This window comes from Sebastes fasciatus, chromosome 8, assembly GCF_043250625.1.
Source record: "Sebastes fasciatus isolate fSebFas1 chromosome 8, fSebFas1.pri, whole genome shotgun sequence".
Lineage (NCBI taxonomy): Eukaryota > Metazoa > Chordata > Actinopteri > Perciformes > Sebastidae > Sebastes > Sebastes fasciatus.
Window position 1 is genome coordinate 28,162,941 of NC_133802.1, and position 27,872 is coordinate 28,190,812.

The 27,872-nt window shown below is 41.2% G+C and overlaps 1 protein-coding gene across 1 annotated transcript; it reads left to right on the plus strand.

The window, feature by feature from the left end:
* Nucleotides 1–1,086: 1,086 nt before the first annotated feature.
* LOC141773110 (kinesin heavy chain-like) lies at nucleotides 1,087–26,439 on the plus strand. The gene is made up of 29 exons (XM_074644793.1): nucleotides 1,087–1,681; nucleotides 7,402–7,489; nucleotides 7,581–7,654; nucleotides 7,902–8,006; nucleotides 8,189–8,237; nucleotides 8,335–8,390; nucleotides 9,109–9,196; nucleotides 12,008–12,132; nucleotides 12,216–12,320; nucleotides 13,076–13,224; nucleotides 13,988–14,136; nucleotides 14,248–14,426; nucleotides 14,585–14,653; nucleotides 14,754–14,960; nucleotides 16,163–16,309; nucleotides 16,416–16,604; nucleotides 16,703–16,820; nucleotides 16,961–17,022; nucleotides 17,331–17,440; nucleotides 17,562–17,663; nucleotides 18,677–18,737; nucleotides 18,886–18,957; nucleotides 19,364–19,468; nucleotides 20,299–20,515; nucleotides 20,619–20,796; nucleotides 21,139–21,218; nucleotides 21,426–21,477; nucleotides 22,062–22,146; nucleotides 22,983–26,439. Exons 1-28 carry the CDS (start codon nucleotides 1,553–1,555, stop codon nucleotides 22,138–22,140), a joined length of 3,144 nt encoding a protein of 1,047 aa, XP_074500894.1. The 5' UTR covers nucleotides 1,087–1,552; the 3' UTR covers nucleotides 22,141–22,146; nucleotides 22,983–26,439.
* Nucleotides 26,440–27,872: the final 1,433 nt, after the last annotated feature.

Sequence of the window (27,872 nt, forward strand, 5' to 3'; positions counted from 1 at the left end):
AAAAATAAATAAATGATTTAATTTCTTAGTAAATTAAGAATATCCCATAATTATCTGTGTATTTTGATGTAGATAAATTCAGGAAAATAAATGTACAGGATTGCGCAGCCTGGGTAAGTATATGTATTCAATGAGTGCTTTCTGAATTGTATTTGTAATATCAGTCATTTGTTCACTCTAGAAGTATAATAAGTATATATTTTTAATGGGCATGTTAATGTTTTTTTCTTTTTGACATTGTGCTGCATCATCCCAGTCTCATCAGACACTGTGATGCTCCTTCAAGGAGCCTAAGATGAGGCCTAAACTCATCTTTTAATCAATAATCACCACTGTCTTCCCATAATGGTTCCTCATCTTATGCCTTCCAAGAAACACAGTCAGGCATCAGAGAGAGAGGCCAAAGTATGACTTTGAGGATTAGTCACTGCATCATCACCATCAGGCCTATTAATTCCTCTCTCCTTGGTTGGGTCAGAGTGTCTCTCAGAGTGTCTCTCAGAGTGTCTCTCAGAGGGTCTCTCAGAGGGTCTCTCAGAGTGTCCCTCTGTTGACATTATTGGGTTAGAGTCCTGTCTAGGGGAGCCACCATTATCTGTACAGCTGTGTCTGTAGTAGGGACCATAGAGCCAGTCGCTGGGGCAACCAGGGTCAGAGATGCCAGAGGAACCGAGTAAGTCAAAACATGATGAGGGTAAAACACTGAGCACCAGGGAGGAAGGGCAGAGTTGTGAGGCCTTCACGCAGAGAGCACCTCAATGTGGAGACCTGCCAATTGCTCCTTGATCAAGCTTCAATAAACCTTCTGTGTAAGACATCAACAGCTCCGGGGCCTCTTCCTTTATTATTGAGTTAACTTGTGTATCATAAATTCCACCACAGTAATGAAGTTATCCTTCATAGCTGTGTGAGGATGTGACGCTGCAGCGTGGTGCTCTGTGTTTACTGTGCTGTGAGGATGCTGAGCTGATGATGATGATGCTGAGGCTGTGGTGGTGGTGGTGATGGTGGGTACCACTTTAAAAGAGGCGGATGCAGACCACGCCCTTCCTCTGCTCGCCGACAGAGGGCGCTGTGGCGACCAGAGAGAGGCCGAGCATCATCATCAGCAGCAGCTTTTACCTCACTGCCCTTCCAGCAGCATCTCACCTTCAACCGGCCTGACGCACATCCATCCACCGCCGCACCCGAGAAGGAAAAACACACACAAGAGAGAAGAAACACAACAAGGAGATCGAGCATCATCACAGTCGGTTGTTTTTTAATGATGTAGGGGATCGTTTTGCGGTTTGACGTCTAATTTAAATCCTAGCCCGCCTCTCTGCGACAAGGAGAAACAGCACCCAGCTGCGCATCAATAAAAAGAAGCATCCTCTCTTCTCAGCTCGTTTAGGATAAAAACCTCTCGACGCAGTGGACGAAGTGGTTGCGCATCCCTTGGTCGTTTATTTTGACGGTCACATCAGGCCCAAACATCCTCCTCCTCCTCCTCCTGTTCCTCAGCAGCAGCATCTCTCCGCTCAGCATCCTTCCTCCTCCTTGAATCTGCGCCATGGCCGACATCCCAGCGGATTGCAATATCAAAGTGTTGTGTCGCTTTCGTCCTCTCAACCAGTCTGAGATCGTCCGAGGGGACCAGTTCATACCCACGTTCCAGGGAGACGACTCTGTCCTCGTCGGGGTGAGTAGAAAAGGGAGGCAGGAGGCGCTTTGTTGTGCATCATGCAGGCCCTTCATCAATAAATCATCAGCTGGTTTGGGTCGTGGATCTGAAGGGAACCGTGATAATCGGTGCAGCACATGCAGGGAAATATGACACTTTTACCCAAACAACAAAATCTACCTTATCCTTAACATGACAAAGCACAAATATCTGCATGTTAATGTTGTTAAACTGGCCTCTTGCAACAGCTGACTAAGGTCTGCACTGTGCAGCCTATGAATGAAACACACCTTGTTATCATAAACATAGGGCACTTTTGAGATAAACATGCCAACATAACAGTAGGTATTAATTTGCTGTGTTTTTCTCTAGGCCTAAAAAATATGACACCTTTCCACCCCCAAAAAATCTATCTTTTCCTTAACATGACAAAGCACAAAAAATCTGCATGTAATGTTGTTAAAGTGCAAACTGGCCTCTTGCATCAGCTGACTAAGGTCTGCACTGAATGAAACACTCCTTGTTATCATAAACATAGGGCACTTTTGAGATAAACATGCTGACATAACACTAGGTATTAAGTTGCTGTATTTTTCTGTAGGCCTACTTGAGTAATCCTGATTCATATCACACATCTAATACAACCCTCAAAAGGTAAATATGTAGGCCTAAATGAATGGAAAGTATTTTCCATTCATTCATCCTGAGTGTTCAAGTTAATTATCCTAATGAACCTCTCCTATAGTGCTGCCATATGAAGGAGGTCAGCCTACAGCACATAAAGCTTTCTATTCTACTCTGTTATGGCTTCATTACTCAGCAGGTGCAGTCAGATATGTTGGTGCAGAGGTGACGTCTGGTGATGATCTTTGTAGTAGATGTTGAAGTTTGGAGAAATGGGGGCCTGGTGAGCTGCAGGTGGAACAAAATCTGATGTTTTGTTTACTCTGAAGATTAGTTTATGTTTAAGGGAGGATATACACCAAAGAATACATAATTCAGTCTCTTTAGATTCTGAATGTTTAATAGCTGGAGAGCATGTGGCTGTGATGTGTGGTAAACACTGTTTACTTTCAGGATACTTGAATTAGATTTTTGTCAAAACTGATGTGTATCAATTCAGTATTTATTTATTTGTACTATTTGTATTGTTTACAACTTACAGAACAGTTAACTTGTATATAGACGTTATTATCTCTTATTTTATTGTTGGTCATTGGTGCCTTTTTATATATTTATATAATATTTATATATACATCTATTTTTTATACTACTCGTTACCTTTATTGTCCAGATTCTGTTATTTCTATATTTGTGTAAGAATTTTGGGAGAGATGCAAAAAAAATGGAGTCAAATTTCAGCTGTACGTGCACACGTACACACGTACTTGGCAAATAAATAGAAAAATAATATGCCAGAGTAGCCTTATTTCAGTGTTAGTTTCTAATATATGTCAATTATTTTAAGAATTTTATGGTGCCATATATCTGAATTATTAGGGCAGCAATCTGCCTTATTTAGTACGCTTTTAAGAAACTAATACTAATTTCTCGAAAACATACATTTTTATAGTTTTAGTATTTCATATGTGAACAAAGAAAGGAGATTTTGTTGCATCGATGTCTTCCAGATTAGTGATTCAGCCCTTGCTAAGTGGTTCACATTTACATATGAAATTCAGAGAAATTAATTTGAATTGATCCCATCATGGAGGCCAAAATCATTCCATATCCATCCAGTGTAAAAGGCCAAATAAAGGAAGAATTGTAACGCAATTTTATAATTTTTTGCTTAAATATGTTGCTGGTTGTATCTCTTTAGATGCTTTGTTCTTGGCCAAGTGTGTCATGTCTGAGGAAAGCTAAAAAAAAACATAAATAGAGAACACAAGGAGTGCTACAAGGAGAGGAATATAGCTAGCTGTGGTCCTCCTCTATAGCAGATAAATGCAGTGTGCAGAGGAGGGAGGAATGATGTTGAAACTTTCTCCAGCGATAATGGAGACATCTCATCCTGACCTTCCTCTCTCCTCTCTGGATGATGCTGGACAGTACAGTCAGAAACTGATCTCTCTAATTGCCCACAGAGAGGATCAATAATCTTCCAGCGAGCTCATACATCAGCAGCTGACCTGCTTTGTCTCTGGCTCCATCTTTCTGTCTCTCTTTCTGTCTCATCTTACTGTTCTCTCTATTTTGTTGCTGCCTCTTTGACTCTCACCCTCATCTTTCTTTTACTAATCTGTCTCCATTTGTACGTCTCTTTCTGAGCCTCCTCCTCCTCGTCCCTCCTCCTCCTCCTCCTCCTCCTCCCCCATCGTCCTGGGAGTGAAAGCCTCCCTCTGGTAAATCACTGTGTCATGGGGGCGGCCTGCAGATGAGTCAATTTGTTAATGACATTTAATACGGCTCTTGTTCTGGGCAGCTGTCATTATTGTGTTGCATTGTGGCCTCTGTATCAGATGGGACGGTGACATTCATAGCTTGGTTTCTGCAGCGAGGCCCGTCAGAGCTGACTCACTCTCTCGTCTGTGTTTCATGCAGGATTGTTTGTATTTTAGGAAGATTTTTATTTTTGGGGCATGACAATTTTTGAATAAACAAAATGCATTCCTGTGGATTTAGCTTCCAACGCTCTCACAAAATGAGGGCGAACATCAGTGTAAAAATCAAAGCACATCTTGAGTGTGTTGTATTCTCATGTATATTCTACTGAGCTTTGCAGTAATTTAACATTGTGTAAGCAATGCGTTTCTGTATTTGTTGACCTACTTCCTTGTAGTGTGCACAAGTGATAATTTGAATACAAGATGCTCAATGTTGAAACTCATTCTGAGAAATTGGAGAGGCTAAAGTCCTGCCTCCTCTTCTGCCTACTTGTTCAATTAGCATCTGTAATTTATTTTCTTATATTTAATCAGTTTTTCTTAAAACCCAAAACATGTTGCTACAGTTATCATTTCATGTTCTAAACAAATGGATCTACGGCTTCTCTGAACAGTTAAATTTCCTCATTTATAGAAATAATTCAACATTTTGGGAAATATGCTCATTTGTTTTCTAGTCAAGAGTTAGATGAGAAAATTGATACCACTCTCATATCTGTCCATTATATATGAAACTACAACTAACAAAGTTAAGTAGCTAGCTTCAGGATGTTCTCATAGCTTTACCTATATGAAAAGTAATGCACTGTAATCGTATAATATCCCACAAAAAGCGACAAATGCCACGTAGGGAGGAGGTCGGGGTGGTTGGGTGAGTCAAAAAACACTGGATTTTCGTCCAGGAGACCAGCGTTCATGTCTGGTGTGAAACCAGAAGTCAACGTAGATTTATTTGTCACGTAACTTCCGTACTTAAGTTACAGCACTTCCAGAGTTATTTTAACAAAAAACATGATCTTCTCCTAAACCTAAGTAGTTTTTGTCCCGTACAAAGCCTGGAAGCACAGGAAGTCACCGCGCCTGGCCAAGAAAATAATCCAACACATAACCCCCTTAAAATCACAACTTTTACGTTTTTGTACGGATCAAACAAACGAGATTAAAACATGGTAACTATAGTGAGCTTTAGAGGACCTGGCTAGCTGTTCCCAGTCTTTGTGCCACGCTAAGCTAACGGTCTCCTGGCTGTAGCTTCATGTTCATCGTACAGCAGCTCACAACAACAACTCTCTGCAAGAAAGTGAATGAGTGTATTGTCCAAAATGTAAATAAGATAAAAAGATTATTATTTTAGAGTGCTACAGGAATGAGTCCTAAAACCCTGAAATGAGTTAGAATTTTTGTACTTCCAGTTCCCTCGTCTGGAAGTCAATGTTTTTTTTTAATGGGTTTTTAGGTAGATGCCTGAAAGTTTAAGAGATTTTAACGTTTTACGACATGAAAAACCTCACTTGTGAATTTTGAACCTTTTACGTGTTTTTAAAAAGTGTCCGCCTTTAACTTAGTGGTGGTGATGTGAAGTCCCATGATCGTGTTGTAGTTTGTTTATAACGATAGCTTTTTACTTCTGCCGATTGTATTCGCACAAAAATCATAAAAGTGGTGTTCATTTGTGGAGATTATCTTGAACAAAACGCGTCAGTATCATTGCCGTTATCATCACTTATTTTCTGCAATAATCCAAAACCCAATGGAAAAATGACATCGGCTTTTTGTCGAGGGAACTAGTGCGATGCTAACTTTCGGGTTGCAGCCAAGGCCTATGGAAAGGAGGCTGGGTCACGGGCGGATATGGGTCTTGGGGTATAACACATGCCCAGTATAACTGAAGCTGCGGTCGTGCGTTACGATTGGCTCAATTTCGGCGTGTGCAGGCCAGATTTTACTGCGCATGTGTTATACCCCGGGTGATATGACGCATGACCCAGCCTCCTTTCAATAGGCCTTGGTTGCAGCACTCTATTAGCATTCAGCAAAAAACATACACTGGTACACTATCAAAGCATCATGGGAACTGTAGTTCTAAAATAACTAACAAGATAATTGTTCAGATTTTAGAATTCATTACAGCAGCAGATACTCCTTTACCTTAGAATATGTACATAAAACCCTGGGAACATGTTTCTATTTCTCAGAAAGTCTGTTGAAATGAACCCACAATGAGAAAACCCATCGAGTTATAAGATAACAGAAGCTCGTTAGCCCGACGAGCTCCACCTGAGGGCACTGCAGCAAGCTAGTATAGCACCTCACTGGATACACAGCTATTAATGAGAATTATCTTTCATATTGTTCCCATGTTAGATATGAAGCTATAGTAATAGAAAAAGAGCTTTTTCTTTTGGTCTGTTATCTGAAGCTGCCAGGGGCCTGGATGAAATCTGGCTCTGACTAGCTGAAAGAAAGAAGCACTGCAGAGCTGGTCTTCCTCACTCTGCTGATATCATCTTCTTTTGTTGTGTGCTTTCTGTTGGGAAGATGAAAGCAGCGTTGTACAAACCATCTAGAAAATGGTAGCAACACTGAAGCACTCTCAAAGACTGCAGGGTGATACTGCTTTTTTTTGCCGTGTCATGAGGAAATATGATGATATGAGTCTTGTTTTTTTGCTTCAATGTGATTTCTAAAAACATTTTCAAAGTGAGCTATCAAGAGAAAAGATTTAGTTTTTTCATGTGAATAATGTGTAAGTTAAGACTGCCTCTTTTAGTCGATTAATCGGCTGTTTGGTCTTAGTCGAGTAAGATTTCTATAGTTCATTAGTAATGCTTTATGCTTTTTTTCATGCAGAATGACTTATTGCCAAGAAACCTATGAGCACATCTCTGGTAAACATTAGATTTAAAGTGGTGCTTTTGTGTGATTCGAAGTCGACTGAGAGTTGTTTTGGTCGAGAACAGCCCTACTGTGATTACAGGTCATCAGTTTTGAAGTTTTCCCATATGACAACAGCAATATGTCGTGTTGGTCTGTAACATGAATGTGTGTTTTCCCATGAGAGATGACATTTAAAGGTTTAAACCATGACTCACCCACTTTATATGTGTGTGCATCTCATTCTTTTATGGTCAGACACGTGCAAACAAGAGGATAAATCCGTCACTGGCCACCTCACAGGGATGACATCATTTCCCAGAGCTCAGACTGATGACTAGCTGCTAGAAAAGAGATTTGGAAATTGATTTATTTGAATGTCCTGAGACTAAACTGAAAAATCTGATCTCAATTTGGAGATAAACCACCTAATCTTTTATGTTTTTTTTATTAATAGCTTGTTGTTGTCCTTCACAGGGGAAGAACTATGTGTTCGATCGAGTGTTTCCGACCAACACCACCCAGGAGCAGGTGTACAACACCTGCGCCAAGCAGATTGTCAAAGGTATGGATGATTAGGCACGTCATAAACATGTCAGATATTTGAAATATATGTGCTGCGGGCTCATTTGTGGTTCTGTTATTTTCTCTCATAGATGTTCTGGGTGGATACAATGGCACTATCTTCGCATATGGACAAACCGCCTCCGGGAAGACTCACACCATGGAGGTACAGTATTCAGAGCAATAAAGCAAAACCTTAATATTATCCAACCACTCAGATCTGGAAAGCTGTATATAGCCCTAACTACTTCTTTGTGGATCTACCAGCATTTTCTCTTTTTTTCTGCCCAGCCTTTTACTGTCCTTTGATTTAACATACCTTTTATGAGAATATAAAGGCATCATTGCATGAAGTCTCCATTAACCTTTGGCCCCGAATAGCTATCACCTTTATCTGTGACTTCTTTTTTCAGGGCAAGCTGCACGACCCTCACCTGATGGGCATCATTCCTCGCATCGCTGAGGACATTTTCAACCACATCTTTGCCATGGATGAAAACCTGGAGTTCCACATCAAGGTTAGTCTATTTAATGTCTTGTGTTATGTTTCTTGTCTTAATAGTTTTTCTTGTATCAATCTTTACCTTTTGTCTGCAAACAGTTAAAAAAAAAACTTGAATGTACTTCTACTTAAAGATGCGATGACACGTTTCAGCCTGATCTAAATCTGGTTTCTCTATTTTTCTTTCTTCTCCAACAGGTTTCATACTTTGAAATCTACATGGACAAAATCCGTGACCTTCTGGATGGTTAGTGCTTTAATGAGCTCTTCATAAAATCACCTGCAACAGTATTTTGATTTGATATTGTGAAATATAAATTATAATTTCTCTATTTTTTTTTTAGTGACAAAGACCAACCTGTCTGTCCACGAGGATAAGAACAGGGTGCCATTTGTAAAGGTTTGTCAAAGTGATTTGTATGTCGTCTTTTTAGGTGAAAATCTTCCTGTTTGTTACATCAGATCCATGAAATCAAGTCTGACTCCTATTCTGTCTCTCTTTTCTCCTCTCGTCTCCTCCCCTCTCTTCTTGTTTCCTCTCCTCTCATTTCCTCTCCTCTCTTCTTGTTTCCTCTCCTCTCCTCTCCTCTTGTTTCCTCTCCTCTCGTTTCCTCTCCTCTTGTTTCCTCTCCTCTTGTTTCCTCTCCTCTTGATTCCTCTCCTCTTGTATCCTCTCCTCTCCTTTCCTCTCCTCTTGTTTCCTCTCCTCTCATTTCCTCTCCTCTTGTTTCCTCTCCTCTTGTTTCCTCCCCTCTTGTTTCTTCTCCTCTCATTTCCTCTCCTCTCGTCTTTTATCCTCTCCTTTCGTTTCCTCTCTTCTCCTCTCCTCTCCTCTCCTCTCGTATCCCCTACTCTCCTCTCCTCTTGTTCCCTCTCCTCTCGTTTCATCTCCTCTCCTCTCATATCATCTCCTCTCCTGTCATTTCCTCTCCCCTTGTCTCTCTCCTCTCCTCTCCTCTCCTCTCCTCTCCTCTCCTCTCCTCTCCTCTCCTCTCCTCTCCTCTCCTCTCCTCTCCTCTCCTCTCCTCTCCTCTCCTCTCCTCTCTTCTCCTCTCCTCTCCTTTCCTCTCCTCTCCTTTCCTCTCCTCTCCTCTCCTTGTTTCTTCTTCTCTCCTCAGGGATGCACTGAGCGTTTTGTCTCCAGCCCTGATGAGGTGATGGATGTGATCGACGAGGGAAAAGCTGCCCGTCATGTCGCTGTGACCAGTGAGTCTTTATCTTACAGTATCGTTGTTACAACACAGAATACACATTGGGTACATGAATATTGTAATTCAGGGCAGAAATCAGTTTTTTAAATATATATATAATAAAACAAAACATCCCAAAAGACAAATGCTTACAGTAACACATTTTTAGATCTTGAGAATATAAATCTCTTGTTCCTCTACTTCCACATCACGTGATCTAGTTTCTCTCCAGAGCCGGCAGCAGCACTCACAACGTGTCACTGATGCGTGAAGTGACAGCTGAGTTCATGTAGCATGTTATTGTGTCTTGTTATGTAATGTCCGTGTTACAGCCCGCTATAATTTTCAAGCTTCATTCATTCCCATAAAAAGAAATAATATCCTGTCAGAGTTCACTGTAATGTAATTGGCAGAGATGTGCAGTTATTGTGGGTTTGGAGAAAGAAACAAAGCAGAACAACGTCCCTGCCCGGAGCCGTTATCCCAATAAAGTAATTCGTAGTAACAAACAGAAACAGCTTGTCTAATGCTGTATTCAGTGAACTGGAAACAGTATGTTTATATCTTTAATGCATGTTACAAAACCTTCAAATCACTGGAAATAAAAGCTCTCTGATCTGTAAGTCCTGCAGCTTGTTTTGTCCTCCGTGCTGCTGAGTCACTCCTCTGTGGTCCAGTAATAATATCTGACTCATGGCTCCAATACTGCATTAAACAATATGTCATTATTGTAAAAAAAAAGCTGCTAAAACTAATGTGACGTTATTACCAGTAAACCCAGTGATTGTATCTCATCAAATCCAGAAAAATGCTTCAGTAGTGTACGCATTTGTCTTATAACGCTCTAATTTGGTTTGATGTCAAAATGTTCTGTTTCAAGAAATAGATTAATATGTCTTTCAAATTAAAGACCAACAACAGACAACAACTTAATGTGTTATCATTGTTTTCCTATGCTGTTCAAAATGTGTTTACCTCAGTAATACTTGTAAACACAGGAATACAATAGGCCTACGTATGCAATTATCAGGAGTTGAAAAGCACAGAGCTGCTTAATCGTTGTTTAGAAATTTAAATTATTCATTATAATCGATCTGTTAAAAGAAAGTATGCACTTTGGGGCTGTGTGTATCCAGTCAAAGACTTAATTATAGATGCTGAAGTCCTCTCCAAGGCTTTTTGGGGTCTTATGTAAGGTGAACAAAACTGATTTGTTTATAAAAACAGATATTAGAGAGAGTAGATAAAATGACGTTTTTGCAGATATAGGCACTTCCTCGGCTACAGTTATTTATTAATGGCTGTGAGAGTTCTGCATCGTGTTGCAACTTAACGATGAAAAACACAGATTGCTCGTCTGGTGCAGAGCGCTATAAAAGAACTCGGGTGTTATAAATCATCCGTCCGTTGAGCCGATACACCAGACGGGCCAATAAAACAGTGTCTGACCCAACTCATCCTCTTCTCACTGAGCTGCAGCTTGTGCTCTGGCATAAAATACAAAGTCTTTTGGTGCATGCAAAATCTCTATAAATATTCATTTCTGCCTGTGTGTTACAACTTTAGATAAACAGCCTCGTTGTAATGGGGTTGTATAATGCATAGATAGTGTGAGCTAGACTGCGTAGGCTTTGGATTTTATGGATTTTACGTACTTGTGTGGGAAATGACGGAGGCCAAGACAAATTTCATTATGACAAATTAAATAGATCTTATACTTATTATTATAATTATTATATAATATTTAGTAATAGAAAGCTCAGTAGAGCAGAAATAAAATACAACTTTTTAATGCTAATAATGTCATGATAATTAAATCCTACAACAGACTAGCTTTGAAAACCGACTGAATGTCAGCAGCAGTGAGGCTGCGTTCAGGAGCAGCACCGTCTCCTCTGTTTCCTGGTCGTTGCCTGCTGACTCACGGTGCAGCAGAGCGGCGTGCTGATAGCAGACTAATGGAGCGACACTCCGCAGACACTGAGCTGATGCCCTCAGATACCATCTGCAGAGAAACCTGAACTTACTTTCTGTCTAGTGAAGAGAGGCATTCAGATCAATGTGGCTTGTTATCTGCACTCTGCGAAATGACGATGCCATCATTCTGCTGCAGGAGTGACTCGTTCTGATTGACAAAAAAGATTTCAAATGCACAGAAAAATACCTTCAAATTAATCCGTTAAAGGAACAGTGTAGCATTTTGGGGGATCTATTAGCAGAAATGTAATGTAATATTCATAACTATGTTTTCATTAGTGTTTAATCACCTGAACCGCCAGCCGCCGTCTGACTTCCTTTGTTCCTAAAGTAGTGTTATTATGGTAAAGATGGCGAATGGTGTTACCACAGTTTTGCACTCGGCGGCTCACGTTACCGCAGTCTTGTAAAGGGAGGAGTGAGCGGAGGGGTACTCAGTTGGTTGCAATCTGCAACCACACCATTAGATGACGCCAAATCCTACACACTGCACCTTTAAGGTGACATAAGAACTGCTGGTACTAGATAAGAAAGAGGCATGTAAATAATAGTTTGTATGTTTTGTAAATGTAAATGTTTTGTAATGTAATATTTAAATGGTGAATCCATTATTTTTCAGTTAAAATCACCATGATTACACATAGTTAGTTGTAGTCTCTGTTTTTCTATTGTGAAACTAAAAACAGATAAAAGGAAACATTTTCCTACTTGTTGTACTTCTGAATTCTGTATCCCTCTGAAAAAGGGGGTTTTAAACACCAGTTTTAACATCAACATTTCAAAGATATGCAGGGAAACCTCTTTGCCTTTTGTTCCACTCAGCTGTTGTGTTGCTTCTGTCTTTGTGCAGACATGAACGAGCACAGCTCTCGCAGCCACAGCATCTTCCTGATCAACATCAAGCAGGAACATGTGGAGACTGAGCAGAAACTGTGTGGAAAACTCTACCTGGTGGATCTGGCTGGCAGTGAGAAGGTAGGAAACACAAAAACTCCCAAGCTTCAAATGAATGACTTCTGTGGTTTTCTCTCTCATGTTTGACTCTTTCTTTACTCCAGGTCAGTAAGACTGGAGCTGCAGGAGCCGTCCTGGATGAGGCTAAAAACATCAACAAGTCTCTCTCTGCTCTGGGAAATGTCATCTCTGCGCTGGCTGAGGGCACGGTGAGCTATTTTCACACGACTTACCTCTATTTGTATAGACAGTAGAGGAACAAATGAGACTTGAGATTTATAGTAAAATAGATCTGCAGAAATACAGATCTGGATTAAAGTAAAATAGATCAGCTAAAATATGTATGTTTTAGTCTTGGTTTGGTATTTTGGAGAATACTGTATGTCAGTGTTGAGCCAATATGTGAGATATTTAAGGAGCTGATGTAAAGTAGTCTCTCCACATTTAAGTTAAGTGAAACATATGTACCTTTTCCACAACTGAAGCTTATTTTTATTGTCGAATTTGGGGATTTTTAATACATTAAAACATGTTTAATTTCCATTTGTACAACTGGAAGTGTCCTGTTTATCTCCAGGCTCCTCTCCTCTCTCATTTCTAACACTAATGGACAGTAGCTGTCGGTGCCTCCTGTCGACTTTGTTCATGAAATCCATCTCCTCCTTTCCTTTCTGCCAACTCACCAGATTTGGCTGTGAAATGCCAAAACTGTCCCCGCCAATTAACTAAAAGATTGGTTGGATGCGGCACAATAAATCAGACACTTTTGACAGCAGTTTGGGGGTTTGTTAGAAATCCAAAATAGAGAAATCAAGAGGAATGGAAAAGTGATCTTCTGTTGAATCACTGCAGAAGTACAAATCCTTATCCTCCTTTCTTTTCTTCATCTTTGATTCTGTGTCTTCTTTCTCTCTGTTTCTTCTCTCCTAATCTTCCCTCCCGTCTCTCCTTCTCTCTCCTGCAGAAATCTCACGTGCCGTACCGCGACAGCAAAATGACCCGCATCCTGCAGGACTCCCTCGGTGGGAACTGTCGCACCACCATGTTCATCTGCTGCTCTCCTTCCAGCTACAACGACGCCGAGACCAAGTCCACTCTGATGTTTGGACAACGGTACATGCATTTGTGGTTACAGGCGATGCAGCTTTGGAAAGAAATAGTAGTATACAGTAGAAGCTAACTGACACTGCACACTTGACTATATTGCACGTATATTTATTTTGAGTTATTCTTTCACTACGGAGGTATGAATCTGTTTTTGAGTCAGAAGGCTCAAGAAAGGTCTCAACAATAACAAATTATCCAGTTGAACTGTTAATTAAAGGACCAGTGTATAACAATTAGGGGAATCTATTGGCAGAAATGGAATATAATTTTAATAATCATGTTTTCTTTAGTGTACAATCATCTGATAATAAGAAACGTTGTGTTTTCGTTACCTTAGAATGAGCCATTTATACATACATACATAAGGAGCTGGTCCTCTTCATGGAGTCCGCCATGTTTCTACAGTAGCTCAGAACGGACAAACCAAACACTGTTAACTTTTCCTGCTTGAGCCGAAGTCGATAATGTTACTCGCTCCTGTTGTCGCTGCAGCTCTCTCTCTCTTGCTTCACCACTCACACACAGTCTACGCACTGGCTCTGCTCCAAATTACCTACACTTCTCACAACTGGCCCTAGACATTCAAGTTTTCAAGTCGGCCACTGTGGCTCTCCAACACGCTTTGCACACGGGAGAGGCTTCAGCTGGTTGCAACCTGCAACCTCGCCGCCAGATCCTACACACTGGACCTTTAAACACAAACACTGACCATCATTCGTTTCCTTAATCACTTAGAAAACTGATGTGTCTTTGTCTTCCTGTGTCACAGAGCCAAGACCATCAGGAACACCGCCTCCATCAACCTGGAGCTGACGGCGGAGCAGTGGAAGAGGAAGTACGAGAAGGAGAAGGAGAAGAACAAGACTCTGAAGGAAACCGTCCAGAAGCTGGAGACCGAGCTCAACCGCTGGAGGAACGGTGAGACGTGTTTTTCTGATTGACTGAACTCCAGCAGAAACCTCGTTTTAACAGCCTTATTCTGATGTATTTGTGTCTCTGTCCTCTTTGGTCTTTCATCCCTTCCCTCAGGAGAGGACGTGCCTGAGACGGAGCAGACCACGCCAGACGTGGTGACCCGTTTCGAAACCATTGAAGACCGTCCTATTCTGGACAATGACACCTCCTCCATCGTGGTCCGCATTTCTGAGGAGGAGCGGCAGAAGTACGAGGAGGAGATCCGCAAGCTGTACAAGCAGCTGGATGACAAGGTCCAAACACAAAAACATGGACATGCTCATTACAACAGACAGTTTTGGCCTGTGCATTAGTAAACTAAACCTACTTTAGCTCTACTTTAATTCCATGCAAGTGATTGAGTCTGGCTGGTAGTGAAGTTGGTATTTATGATAAACTCTTGTTTATGCAGGATGATGAGATCAACCTGCAGTGCCAGTTGGTGGAGAAACTGAAAGGGCAGATGATGGACCAGGACGAGGTCAGTATACACAAACAAATACACACTATATGCACACACAGACCATGTTTGAGAGAGTACTTACTAATTCTCTTTTCTTTCCGTCCCTCCCTCCCTCCAGCTCCTGGCCTCATCCAAGGGCGATGGGGACAAGGTCCAGGCTGAACTGGGCCGGCTGCAGGTGGAGAGCGACTGCGCCAAGGCGGAGGTGAAGGAGGTGCTGCAGGCTCTGGAGGAGCTGGCTATCAACTACGACCAGAAGAGCATGGAGGTGGAGGAGAAAGGCCTGCAGAACCAGCTGCTGGCCGACCAGCTGTCCCAGAAAATGGTAGGTTTTAAGAGGAATGAGAGATTGACAGAAGGAGAGCTCAAATCACAAACAAGAGGTGGAACAGAAGGACGCTCGCTTGCTTGCAGTGAGTGGAAAATACTGCAGGAATTATATGACGATCAAATACTGGAGTGTGTTCGAGCCTTTTCACATTCGGGCTTAGTGTCTTAAGTCCCATTATATTTATTGTGGTACCTAATCACTGGGAGGATGGAAAAAAAACTAGATTTTTGCGATGCAACACTGTTTTCTCATGGTGGGTTGTCAGTTTCTCCTCCATGTGGCTACAGCATCTTAGAATTGTGCAATCAAATCTAAATGACTTCTAGGTGGCGCTAGCATCCTGAACATTTTAAATGGCCTTAATAACCCAGAGGCCATAAGTCTGACTCAGATGAAATCTTGCACAATCAACACGTTCTCATCCCAACTGGTCACATACTGCCGCTTCCTTGCGCCCCTTGACGTCACTTTAGGTTTAGGCAACAAAACCACTTAGTTAGGTTTAGGAAGAAAACAACATGGTTGGGCTTAAAACTACTACGTTTGCACAGTAAATATGAAACAAAACGTTGTGAACATAGGACACAAACGAACATCTGATTGTAACGTGAACGTGAACCTTAAAACATGGGACACGAACAGCGGTCTCCTGGATGAAAGCCTTGAGTTTGTTGGGCCCATATTCTTCCCCTCCCACTCACTCATAGTGTCTTTTTGCTCTTTAAACTATACGTCACCACACTCCTGGTGAACTTTCCCTGAGCGTTTACTGTTGCCACAAATGGGTTTACATTGTAGTTAATGGAAAAAACAGTGTGTCTCATACACAAAGGGTGCCTTGTGCAGCGGAATCAAACGCTGATGGCTGTGGCAAAGCATCTGTATTTGAATGAGAACAGGCTGGCACAATTCATCCTTGTAGAAAGCTCTAATGTTCCTGGACAGGTTTTAGATATTCTCCAAAATGTATGTCCTCCATCACCCAGTTATTGTAATGTTTATCACTGCAGCAATGCCTCTGACCTTTTTTGGAGTTACCTTACTCTAATATGTTTTAGATATTAGTGGATCTCCTGGTTTTTCAATCTTTTTTTTCTGGTGGAGGTATGTGGCCTCTGGGTGCTTTCTGTTGGAAAATAAAGTGCTTCACTGATCCTTACTGACCTTATCTCCCCCTCTCTTTTTCTCTGTTACAGGCCAGTCTGATGGAGCTGGAGGCTGAGCTCTCTCGTATGCAGGAAGTGAGCGGGCAGCAGAGGAAACGCATCGCTGACGTCCTCAATGGTCTGATGAGGGACCTCAGTGAGTTCAGCACCATCGTGGGCAACGGAGAGATCAAGCTGGTGAGTCGGATCTAAAAGAGGTTTCAATTAGAGGTCAAATCATGCATATACAGTCCTGTTTGTCCTGACTGGTGGAAGAGAAAATAATCATATTTTTTTCTCTCAGCCGGTGGAGATCAGCGGTGCGATCGAGGAGGAGTTCACGGTGGCTCGCCTCTACATCAGCAAGATCAAGTCGGAGGTGAAGAGCATGGTGAAGCGCTGCCGCCAGCTGGAGAACATGCAGCTGGAGTGCCACCGCAAGATGGAGGAGACCGGCAGGGAGCTCTCCTCCTGCCAGCTCCTCATCTCTCAGGTGAGGAATGGAGAGATGGAATTGATGAAAAGCTTATTGTTATTTGTCATGATTGGGTTTTTATGACATTTCCTGTGTGTGCGTTTGTGTTCTTGCAGCATGAAGCTAAGATCCGCTCTCTGACGGAGTACATGCAGAGCGTGGAGCAGAAGAAGAGGCTGCTGGAGGAGAGCCACGACTCCCTGAGCGAAGAGCTGGCCAAGCTGCAAGACCAGGGTAACACATGCACAAAAATACTGTTGCAAAAATATTACTACAGCTACAGAACTGATGTGCGTGCAAAAGGAATTACGGAGGATTTGTTATTAGGTTGTAACTCTGTGGTGAATGCTCTCTTTCTCTTTTTCTTCTACCAGATAACTACCTGATGGAGGAGAAGGATGGAGAGAAGGGAGAGCTGGAGGATGGAAATGTGAAGGTAAGAAGCATTGTAAGACTATTTTTTTTTTGTGCCCAGCCTGAAATCTGAGTATATTGATCAAAATGTATTGAAATTCTGGCATGGGCATCCTGGCACCCCAGAAGAGAATGCAAGAAACATACTTAATTTCAGATCTGACTTTCTGTACAATCTACAAGATGAAATGCCTCATATTGTTTTTGTTGCACCGAGGGCTCCTCAAAATCTCTTGTTCCAAAGAATAATCCCAAACAGATTATGTGGCTTTATATTCTTTTATTGTCTAGTTTTCCCAGCATGAGACGTTGTGCTCCTTTCATTTCCAGAAGGTTCCTCGTCAGCAGAGCGAGTCTCACCGCGGCCTCCATCACAAGCAGCTGGCCCGCCTGCGGGATGAGATCAATGAGAAGCAGAGGATCATTGACGAGCTCACTGAGTCCGTGACCATCTTAATTACTTCTTTCTATACACACAAATATACTATAGATGTGATACAGTTTGCTGTACATTCAACTCTTCCCTTTTCTCTTTTTCCTCCTGTTGTTTCCCACCTCCAGTCGTAACTCCAAGCTGGAGCTGGAGCTGGCTCAGGTTCGCGCCGACTTTGAGCGCCTGAAGAGTCAGGACAACACCAAGAGCGAGCGCCTGGAGGAGCTCTCGTAAGTGTTGTGGGGGTCCATTTTCTCCCATTTGACTCCTCAGTGTGGTTGAAACAAAGTCTGGGAATAGAGTACTTTATGTGTGGGAGGAGTCAGGTTGAGGATTTCTGGGTTCCTGGGTTCGTTTTCACGATTATTTCAATTAGGGATGCACAATGATATCGGCGCATCATCGATAACGGCCGGAAAAGGCTTTAAAATGAAATATCGGCATCAGTCAGAAATGAACAATTCCTTCAATATCACAGGCCGATATGAAGGGATGGGTACCGAAACCCGATATTAAACGAGCCCCAGGACTTATTTATTAAGACTTGATAAGCTCCACTTTACCGACTCTTTTATCTGCATTTTTTTACATTTTGGTATAATTTATTATCTCTATGTAGTCTAACTGTTTATCTTAGTTTGTCACGTATCTTAAAATTTGGCAAATTCTTGTAAACCTCCTCCCTCTACCAGCGGTACCTGCAGGCAGCAGAGAGAGGAGGAATGACTTGACTCTCAAATATTATTTTTTTTATTTACATTTTAGATTTGTTTCTGGTGAGATATTATTGAGATAATAAAGTGAATTTTCTGTTGTAAACATTACTGTTGCTGCTCTAGATATTTTACATAAACATAAATATGGCATGTTTTAAATGTAGGCTAACCTAAGTTGAAGGAGTTTTCTTATTTTTCCCAGTAAATGTGTTCATTTTGAAAAGTATTTCTGCGTCTACCCGTGGGCCACCACGATAACAGTTGGCATATGTTAATTACACTACAGGAGAAAATTGATGTTCTCTACAATTAGGTGGAAAAATATTGGATATCTGCAAAAATCCAAAATTGTGCATCTCTAATTTCAATTTCATAAAAATATTTGAGGATATAATTGATTCAGTCCACTCTCCCTTCTCTTAAATTCCAGCAGAGGGCACTCAAAACAACACATAGATTTGACATCGTCCTGAAGTCCACAGAAATATTGTCTTATTTGTAATGATGGTTTTTACTGTTTCCGCCAGATTCCTGCATGAGCGCCACGAGCAGACCAAACAGGACTTGAAGGGTCTGGAGGAGACTGTCGTGAGTAATATATTCACCACTATGTGTGTCTACCTCTGAAACATCGTCCCCTGCTGTGTCTCTTTCTGTCTCTCTCTTGTCTTACCTCAGTCTGCTCTCCTTTCTCTTGTATGACCTTTGACCTCCTCTCCATCTGTCTGTCCTCCAGGCCCGCGAACTCCAGACCCTCCACAACCTGCGCAAGCTGTTCGTTCAAGACCTCACGTCGCGGGTTAAAAAAGTAAGCAGCTCAAATGCGATGAGAGAAGGCAGTTTTTAATCATATTAAGGGCGTATTAAAGAATCTGTGACCTGAATACCGACTTATAAACCTCAGTAGGAACAGCAACAATATCCTCCTTTCCTTTAATCCCCCTTGACTTTTTGATATTGTGACACAAGAAATTCACTTTTAGTGTAGAATAGTGGATTAAAGATCCGACAGAAAGGTCTTGCACGGAGTAAATATGTCATAGGTTTTGTTCCACGGTGACTCAAAAGCGACTTTGAAAGGTCTTCTCACTGGTATTTATAAATGCTTCTGTCAGTCCCCCATCAGGTGTTACAATCCTCTTCTATAAAACCTCTTTTCCTACCTCGCTTTCTATTTATTTTCTCTTCTTCGTGCTTCGTCTTCCTCCCTGCAGAGTTCCGAATTGGAGCCTGATGATAGCGGGGGGTCTTGCACCCAGAAGCAGAAGATTTCCTTTCTTGAGAATAACCTGGACCAACTTACAAAGGTTCACAAACAGGTGAGAAACACACAGACAGGAGGCGAGGAGCTGTAACTTTTAGAGATGTAAACACAGTCTGCAGTTTGTATTATTGTATTAGACCAGGAGATAGAGTCTCTGATATTTCCTTTCCAAGAGATACAACGATTTTGGGGGATAATTTGCCTGCTAGGAGCCCGACCTCAGTGGGTGCATAACAGAAAAATACTTTTTTTAAATTTATTTTTGAACACACTTCAAAGGAACAATGTGTAGCATTTAGGGGGATTTATTGGCAGAAATTGAATATAATTTTAATAAGTATGTTTTATTTAGTGTATAATCACCTGATAATAAGAATCATTGTGTTTTCGTTGCCTTAGAATGAGCCGTTTGTATCCTGATAGGGAGCGAGTCCTCTTCACGGAGTCCACCATGTACAGTAGCCCAGAACGGACAAACCAATCACTGGCTCTAGATGGGGCCATTCGTGCTTGGCACTCGGGAGAAGTTTCAGTTGGTTGCAATGTGCAACCTCACTGCTAGATGCAACCAAATCCTACACACTGCACCTTTAATGTTAAAAACCCACAAAATGTGTGTGATGTAAGCAAATAGTGCTCTCTAAACTCTGCCCTAATAGTTTTACTTAGTGACCGTTGGGATGGACGTGACTAACTAAATGATATTGCATCATATTACTGTCGTTACATGGCTTTCTGTGTATTTGTACTTCTTGGAGTCATTTTAAACAGACTGTACTTGGCTACATATTTTCAAACCCTACTCTTCCTCTGATTATTTTTTTTATCATATTCCAGTTTTCCCACCCTGTGTTACTTCTCTCCCTCGCTCTCTCTCCCGTCCAGCTGGTACGTGACAATGCAGATCTGCGTTGTGAGCTTCCAAAGTTGGAGAAACGTCTTCGGTCTACTGCTGAGAGAGTTAAGGCCCTGGAGACTGCACTGAGGGATGCCAAGGAGGGCGCCATGATGGACCGCCGCCGCTACCAGCAGGAGGTCGACCGCATCAAGGACGCCATGAGGGCAAAGAACGCCCTGAGGCGCCCCCATGCAGCAACGATCGGTACTGAAGCTTGATCATTTGATTCATGCTTTTGTTTGTGTCATGGTCTGGGTAGTTTCATTATAGCTGTACTCTATCTTACATCACTTTATCATCCTGACAGCCAAGCCAGTGAGACCGAAGCAGCAGGCGCCCGTCTGCTCCCCCACCAACCCGTTCTACACTTACATCCGTGCCACTGAACAAGCCAACACCTTCAGCAACGCCCTCTTCCAGAGCAACGTGACACAGCCGAGCGCCGCCAGCGTCAACTGCAACCCCAACTCTGTCCAGAGCAACACGTGAGTTTAAATCCTTCCTTCCACCGTTTCCAGCCACAGATTGCACGGTTTAAAGTCAGGTCTGTGACAGATAACCGAGGTCAAGATGAGTCTACACTGGTCTTCAAACAATAGAGCATCTTGTGGTGTTTGTAGACAGGTACTGAGAGGTCATTCATCCAAGCATGGTCATTGATTACAACCTACAGCTGCAGGCTTCTCTCTTTGATATCAAGTATTGCTTTAACAATGTGCTCCTTTTTACTCTCTTATGACTGGATCAAACAAGTCTCCCCCTCGTTTGTAACACCTCATACCGCGCTCATATTTGACCGTGTTTGTTTTCTGTGATGTTTTATACAGAGTTTCCACAGCGCTGGGCTACAGAGCAGGCAGATATAATGGAGACACACTGGAGTCGTTCCCACTCAACATTGACAACGGTAACAACAACAGCAGCACATCAAATCAGTTTTTATCACAAGATCCTTCATAGTTATGTTAACGGTGAAAGATGTTTATTGTCAGGAGCTCAGTGTTCTTTATGCACTCTTTGTAATATAATATAATCAATTTATCAGTTAATGATTAGTTAGTATTGATCATGCTTATCAATCAATGAAAATAAATTATTGTTTTGTTTCCAACAGGTAACAACCAAATCGAGAGACAGAGTGAAACGAGAGACATCAATGACAACAGGTGAGGATGTCAGTTGCAGTAAAACAACAGTAAACAGAAACACTGAGCTATTTATTGTTTCTGATCCCTTTAACTAACTTAAGACTAGATTAGAATAAATCAATTCTTATCATATTGTTCAATCAATTTATTTTTTGTCAGTTAGACGCCTACACGTCTATGGAGGACAGAGGCTGCCAAAATAAAAAAATTAAATAAATGACTAGATAAATCATTAAATATGCCATTAAGTGTACCAAAAATAATATTAAAAATAAATAGGGGCATCAATTAATTGATCAAATGTGATATTTCTGTATAATTTGCTTCTTTTTTAATACCTATTAATTACCCTATCTATTTACTCTTCTATTCAATTTCCTTTTTTATTTATTTATTTTATGAACTTCTAAATTTACGGATTTATTTTTACAATTATTCTTATTTAGTTAAAATTTGTTTATTTATTTTATTTCATTTATTTATTTATTTATGATTTTGGCAGGTCCCGTCCTCCATACATTTCATGGGACTGTTATTAAATGCAGGATAACGATATAGTTGTTTGTGTACTGACTGTTGTGTTTGTGTCTCTGCATTACAAGAAGTGAAGTTCACTGTAGCAGCGAGGTGGATGATTCAAACAGGCACTACGTCATTCAGCAGGAGACCGCTGCAAGTTAATGCCTGGTAAATAACAAAGCACACTGAGTCACACACACACACACACATCATAGACTGTATATAAGAAGTGGACGTAGTCACCGTGACGTCACCCGTTGGTTTGTGAACTGCTCTTTTGAAGCCTCGAGTTCGGCATTTTGGCCGTCGCCATGTTGTTTTTTTGCAACCAGAAGTGACGCAAGAGGGTGGAGCTAAGTACAACCGAACACTAAATAAAACATTTCCGACGACCAAAATGGTTATAATTAACTTTGATGAACTGAAAACACACTGTGAAAGGGTTAAAGATCAAGACGAAAACACAAACAGCTCTCAGACCGGACAATGCTGTGGTAGCGACCTGTCAATCACAAAGCATCCCCTGCTTTATGGTCTATTTGACTCTAAATGGGACCATAATTTATTAAATGAACATCATACTGTATTGAAGAAGACTTGAAACTAGCGATTGAGACCATAAACTCATGTTTACAATGTTTACTGAGGTAATAAATCAAGTGAGAAGTAGAGTCATTTTCTCATAGACTTCTATACAATCAGACTTCTTTTTTGCAACCAGAGGAGTCGCCCCCTGCTGGCTGTTAGAGAGAATGGAAATTGCTCTAGATAGGGCCATTCGCGTTTTCACGATTTCGCGTCGGCCACTTTAGTTAGCAGGTAGTTGCAATCTGCAAACTCAATGCTAGATGCAAAATAAACCCCCCAAAAAACATTGCTATGGCTGCTAAGAAACATCTGAAACATTAGAAAGTTAATTTATAATCATTCAATAGAACTTTTAACAGATTTAACTGTAATTCTCTAAACAATGACTTCCTTTTATCGTCTCTCTCTCTCTCCAGAAGATGACCAAACACTGTACCCAAGGACCCTCCCCTCCCATCTGCATGCGGCCCGTCCCTCCACTGCATCACCGATGAAGATGATGATGAAGATCTGTAGCCCTGTAGTCTTCAAACTAGATGAAGCCCCTCCTGCTCCCATGGTGACCATTCTCACCCTCAGGTTTGGGGTTCGGTCCCTCCCAGTTCAGTCATTACAGGAAGTCAATTAAATCAGATTTTTTTTTTTAATACAGAACGTCCGCTTGTAATCAACTCATCGATGTCTCGGCCAATCAATTTGTCACCAGATATCACTGATTACCTCCTGAGGTGGTTGAACTGGAGCGGGGCTGACTCCATCCCTGATGTACACACACATGTTGTAAATAATAGTGCTGTATACTCCAGTAGAGGTTTTTGACCAGCAACTGTTTGTGTGAACGCACAGCCTCCACCGTCCCCTGCACACATCTTCTTAAGGGCATCATGTGGATGACATACTGTAGGCAGCAGACGTGACCTTTTTCTCTGTCGTAAATAAGAGTATAGTGTGTAACGCCAGCTTGTAACAGAAGACCCACACTCTGCATGCATGTCGCTTAGCGGGTTAGCTTTCAAAATCTTTGCATGTGTCCTGATTCCAGTCAGGAGCTGGTATGCTGCGAGTGAACAGTCTGATCGACTTCGACAGATGTCACAGAGAAAGAGAGAGCTGGTTTCCTTTAATCCCGATCGTGGTCTCAGTGCTTTAGATTTTCTATTTTTAAAGTAAAACTGGGCTGTTGTGTTAAATGTGGTCCAGTTTTAATTTAATAGAAGAGGACATAAGGTGCGACATGCGTCAGGGAAACCCAGCCCAGACTGACGGGGGGGTCTGTGTCGAGGAAACCTTTTGTAATCGCTTTGATACTGTGATGTTGCAGCTGTATGACGCCATTGTACATTTCAGGTAATGCTGCCCACCACATCCAATTTATCGTGGATTCCTCCCTGCATCGCACCCACTCACCTTGTGCGTCTTCATACCGAGCCTTAAGAAGAGCTGACTCCTCATGATCAAACTAACACGCTGTCATGTGCATACATTTGTAATTACTACCTCTAGAGCTACTCATTATATTACAGTATACTATCATCCTCTCAAACGCTGAGTAAGAGCTGATCTTAGAGTTCATAGAGAGCTTTAGAATACCAATAGCTGTAAGTAGATTTAAAAGCTCTTATCAGAGCAGTAGTTATGAATCCTCTGAAGTTCATTCATACACAGATTCCTCCTCCATCATGTAACAGGATCAGGACTGGGCTTCTAGTGCAGCAGAGGACCAGAAAGGTTAGGTTCACCACATCAGGGCAGGTCAGACAGTGTCTACAGGTATACTACATTGATATTCAGATATTTTCCTAAACTTTCTGGTGCATTTTCCTATTTGGCACCTAGTATGGCTGAAGTTACACTATTAACTGTGTGATCTAAATTTTGATTTTAAAACCAGCCGATTAGACTGTTGTCAGGATATTAAATAGGCGTTATCAGTCGCTATAAGCACCATAGATGTGGGTTGATAGGGGCATACTACACCCACTAGTGGGTTTTATAATCTATTCAAATGGTAGATCACCGAAAGAAGGTATTAAAGAAGACGACAGCGACCGTAGTAATTATGACAGGAGCAGAAGCTGAAGTCAGGTGCTGTAGTTTAGACACAAGCCCCCAGGAAGTGCGCTGGACTTTGAAGCAAATTTTCGTCGTGGCCAAAACGGCGTCACTACAACTTCCTGGAGATTCAGGCTCTCTATATATGGGCTGGAGGTCAGGGGCGATGGATGGTTTTGTTGCCTAAACCTAAAGAAGCATTTTTGTTTGTGTTCAAAACGTAACGTTTCATTCAATTTTCGAACATGTTAGAACGTAGGGCTGTCCTCGAACAAAGAAATTCTTAGTCGACTAACACTCATACGATTTTGTCGACTAATCGATTAGTTGATTTAATCGACAAATCTGTGAAACTGAGTTTCTCCACAAAGAATCACAGCACTTTAAATCTTGTGTTTACAAGAGATGTGCTCATAAGTTTCTTAGAAATAAGTAATTCAGCATGAAAAAGCTTAAAAAAGGACTAATCAACTAAATAAATCTTAGTCAACCAAGATCAAAATGACCGATTAATCAACTACTCGACTATAGTAGGTGGAAGCCCTATTAGAATGTGTTGCTTTTAAGTTTCACTTTTACAACGTAGTAGGTGTAGTTGGCCCCTAATGACTCACATCTATGGGGCTTAAAGCGACCAATAACGCCTTTTTAATGGCCTGATAACAGTCGAAACAGAAGCAAAGTAACATCTCAAACCCCTTTTAGACTGTATGGAAGTTATTCAGTGACTCAGTGCTTTTTAATCAGAACCATCCGATGATTAGGAAGTATCTGCAAACGAGTCCCCAGCTGAGCAGCCACCAGTCTGGGATGGACGGGCCGTTTCCACTTGTTGGTTGTAGCTTGTTAGGTTGTGCTGTTATTCTTCTGTTATAAATCCTGACCAGCCAATCAGGATAGAAGAGAGCAGCGGGTGAGTGACGAAGACGTGGATGTGTTCGGACTGAGCTGAGTCACTGAATAAAAGGACGGATTAAACCAGAAGCGTGTCGCTCTTAAAGGAAACACAACAACCAAACAGATTTTATACTGAAAAATATGTGAAGTTCAGTGTATCACACGGCATGACTGGACTTGTTCTACGTGTAAATTAGCCCAAATAGGAGCCGAGTATGTAAAGTGAAGGTCGTCTGATCTTTAACAGCCTCATTTATCACATTACCGCTCTGTCTCATGCTCTCTACTGGCATTAACAACATCTCAGGGCTTCACATTCACAATCCACCATGGGCCATCACCACCGTCTTCCTCATAGAGTTAAAACCACGCGAGTGCTGATGAACAATCAGTCTAGTGTGTGTTCTTCGAGGCTTAGCAGATGAAACGGGATGATAAATCTACAGAAATAACTTCATATAACATCTCCATTCAAGCATGTGACATCCATAACATAAAAGATCCCCTTTGGTCAGACCCTACTGTACGTGTCCAAGCGAAACCCTCTATTTGACATCATGTTTTAAGTATAAATAAATAAATCTAAAGGAGGGGGGGAAATGTGTACTATATTGTCACCTGCTGTCCCACTGTCTGATTTCAACATAATCTAAAATACATGTGCTATATATTGTTAATCTTGTAAGTAAAATAGCGTGCCATGACATACTGTAGTAAAATGCAAAAAAAAAAAAAAGAAGAAAGCTATACACGCTATCTTTGTTCAGAGAAATGTTTGTTTTATTTATTTCTGTATGCCTATACTGTAGCGTCAACATGATTATGTGAAGAATCACAGTTCTGTATATATAGACTCATCACTATGCTGTACTGTATGTGAACCATTGTGTTGTAGTAAAAAGTTCAATAAACTTGTAGAAAGGAGTTTGTTGTAGGGATTGTTTTAGAGTGTGGGATGCAAGAAAGCGGCTGTCCCACACTGTCCATGTCTCCATCTAGTGGACGGATAATAAAATAGTATTGATGCAGATTTAATTGAATGAAGAGCCACTTTATATTAGATGACTCTCTCTCCTCTTTCAGCCCATCGTCTCTGAGAAGAGACAGCTGCCTTCAGCTCAACCTGCAGATAGAATAAAGGTATACAGAGCGACTGCATCCATGTCGACTCCCTTTATAGAGTTCTTCTGCTCCATTTAGAGTGAAAGAGGGAAATGCTCCACTTTAAGATACTTCAGTGTATTCCAGTTATTCATATTCCAGCTGTATTGTGACCCAATTAACTGCAACTGGCCTAAAAACAATTGATTTCTATCAGTCACTGCTGGTGAGTTGCATGTATGCCGGGCGCTCTCTGTTGTTATAACAACCTCTGACCTAAACAGGAAGTGAATTTTCTAACTATGCTATAAAAGGGACTTTTGCCATAAAAAAATGATGACATGTCATCAGTACAGTTACATACACCGTATCTCATATTTACCCGACCATACTTTAAGGAGATATCAAGGTGATGATAACATAGTATGCAGAGGAAAATACGCTTTAAGTCTAATCAGTAGCTTCTTCTATGTATTGGTTTACTTGATGGACATGTAAAGTTGGGAAGAAATATGCTATAAACTGCACTGTGTATTTTAAATCATTATACAGTTTGTCTAACAAGCCTTTGTTACATCAGTCATGTGAAACATAAATATTAAATGTATTTTTCTTGTCACAGAAGAAGAGGGGTGGGAATTAGAAACCCTGAAAATCTGAGACTGTTACATTAAACCCACTGAATCCCTGTACTGCTGCATTATTACCATACTATATATATACTGTATTTACAGGTATATATACAGTAGTATGATAATAATGCTATATACTATATAGTACTGGTGATTATCCTCTGCATGAACAATGTCATCATCACCCATATTTCTCAAATTCTGTTGAAATGACGTAAAGGAACTTCCTCAGAGCCTCTTCTATCATAATAAGCTGCTCTTCATCTCTTCATCGTTCCCACGAGAAAGGAAGCAGTGATGTAAACAGCAGCGGCATCATCAGTAGGCTACATAAATATCTTTTTAGCCTGGCTTTTCCTATAATGTTTGAATTATCTCTCCCTGTTTATATGATTTTAATATTGCATCCTTTTTGTGATGTAGCCTAAATATAGTTTAACCCATTAGGCCAACAACTGAATTTTAAATTTCCCTTAGTGGAAGTGTTCTCTGGGTCGGCCTATAAGCACAAATGTGAAGTGATATTTTGTTTGACTGAAAAGTGAGTTTTTCTTATCATACTTTATCTAGTATTTGGACACAGGATGGGACTACTGTTTTTATAATAGACTCTATTATATTTTA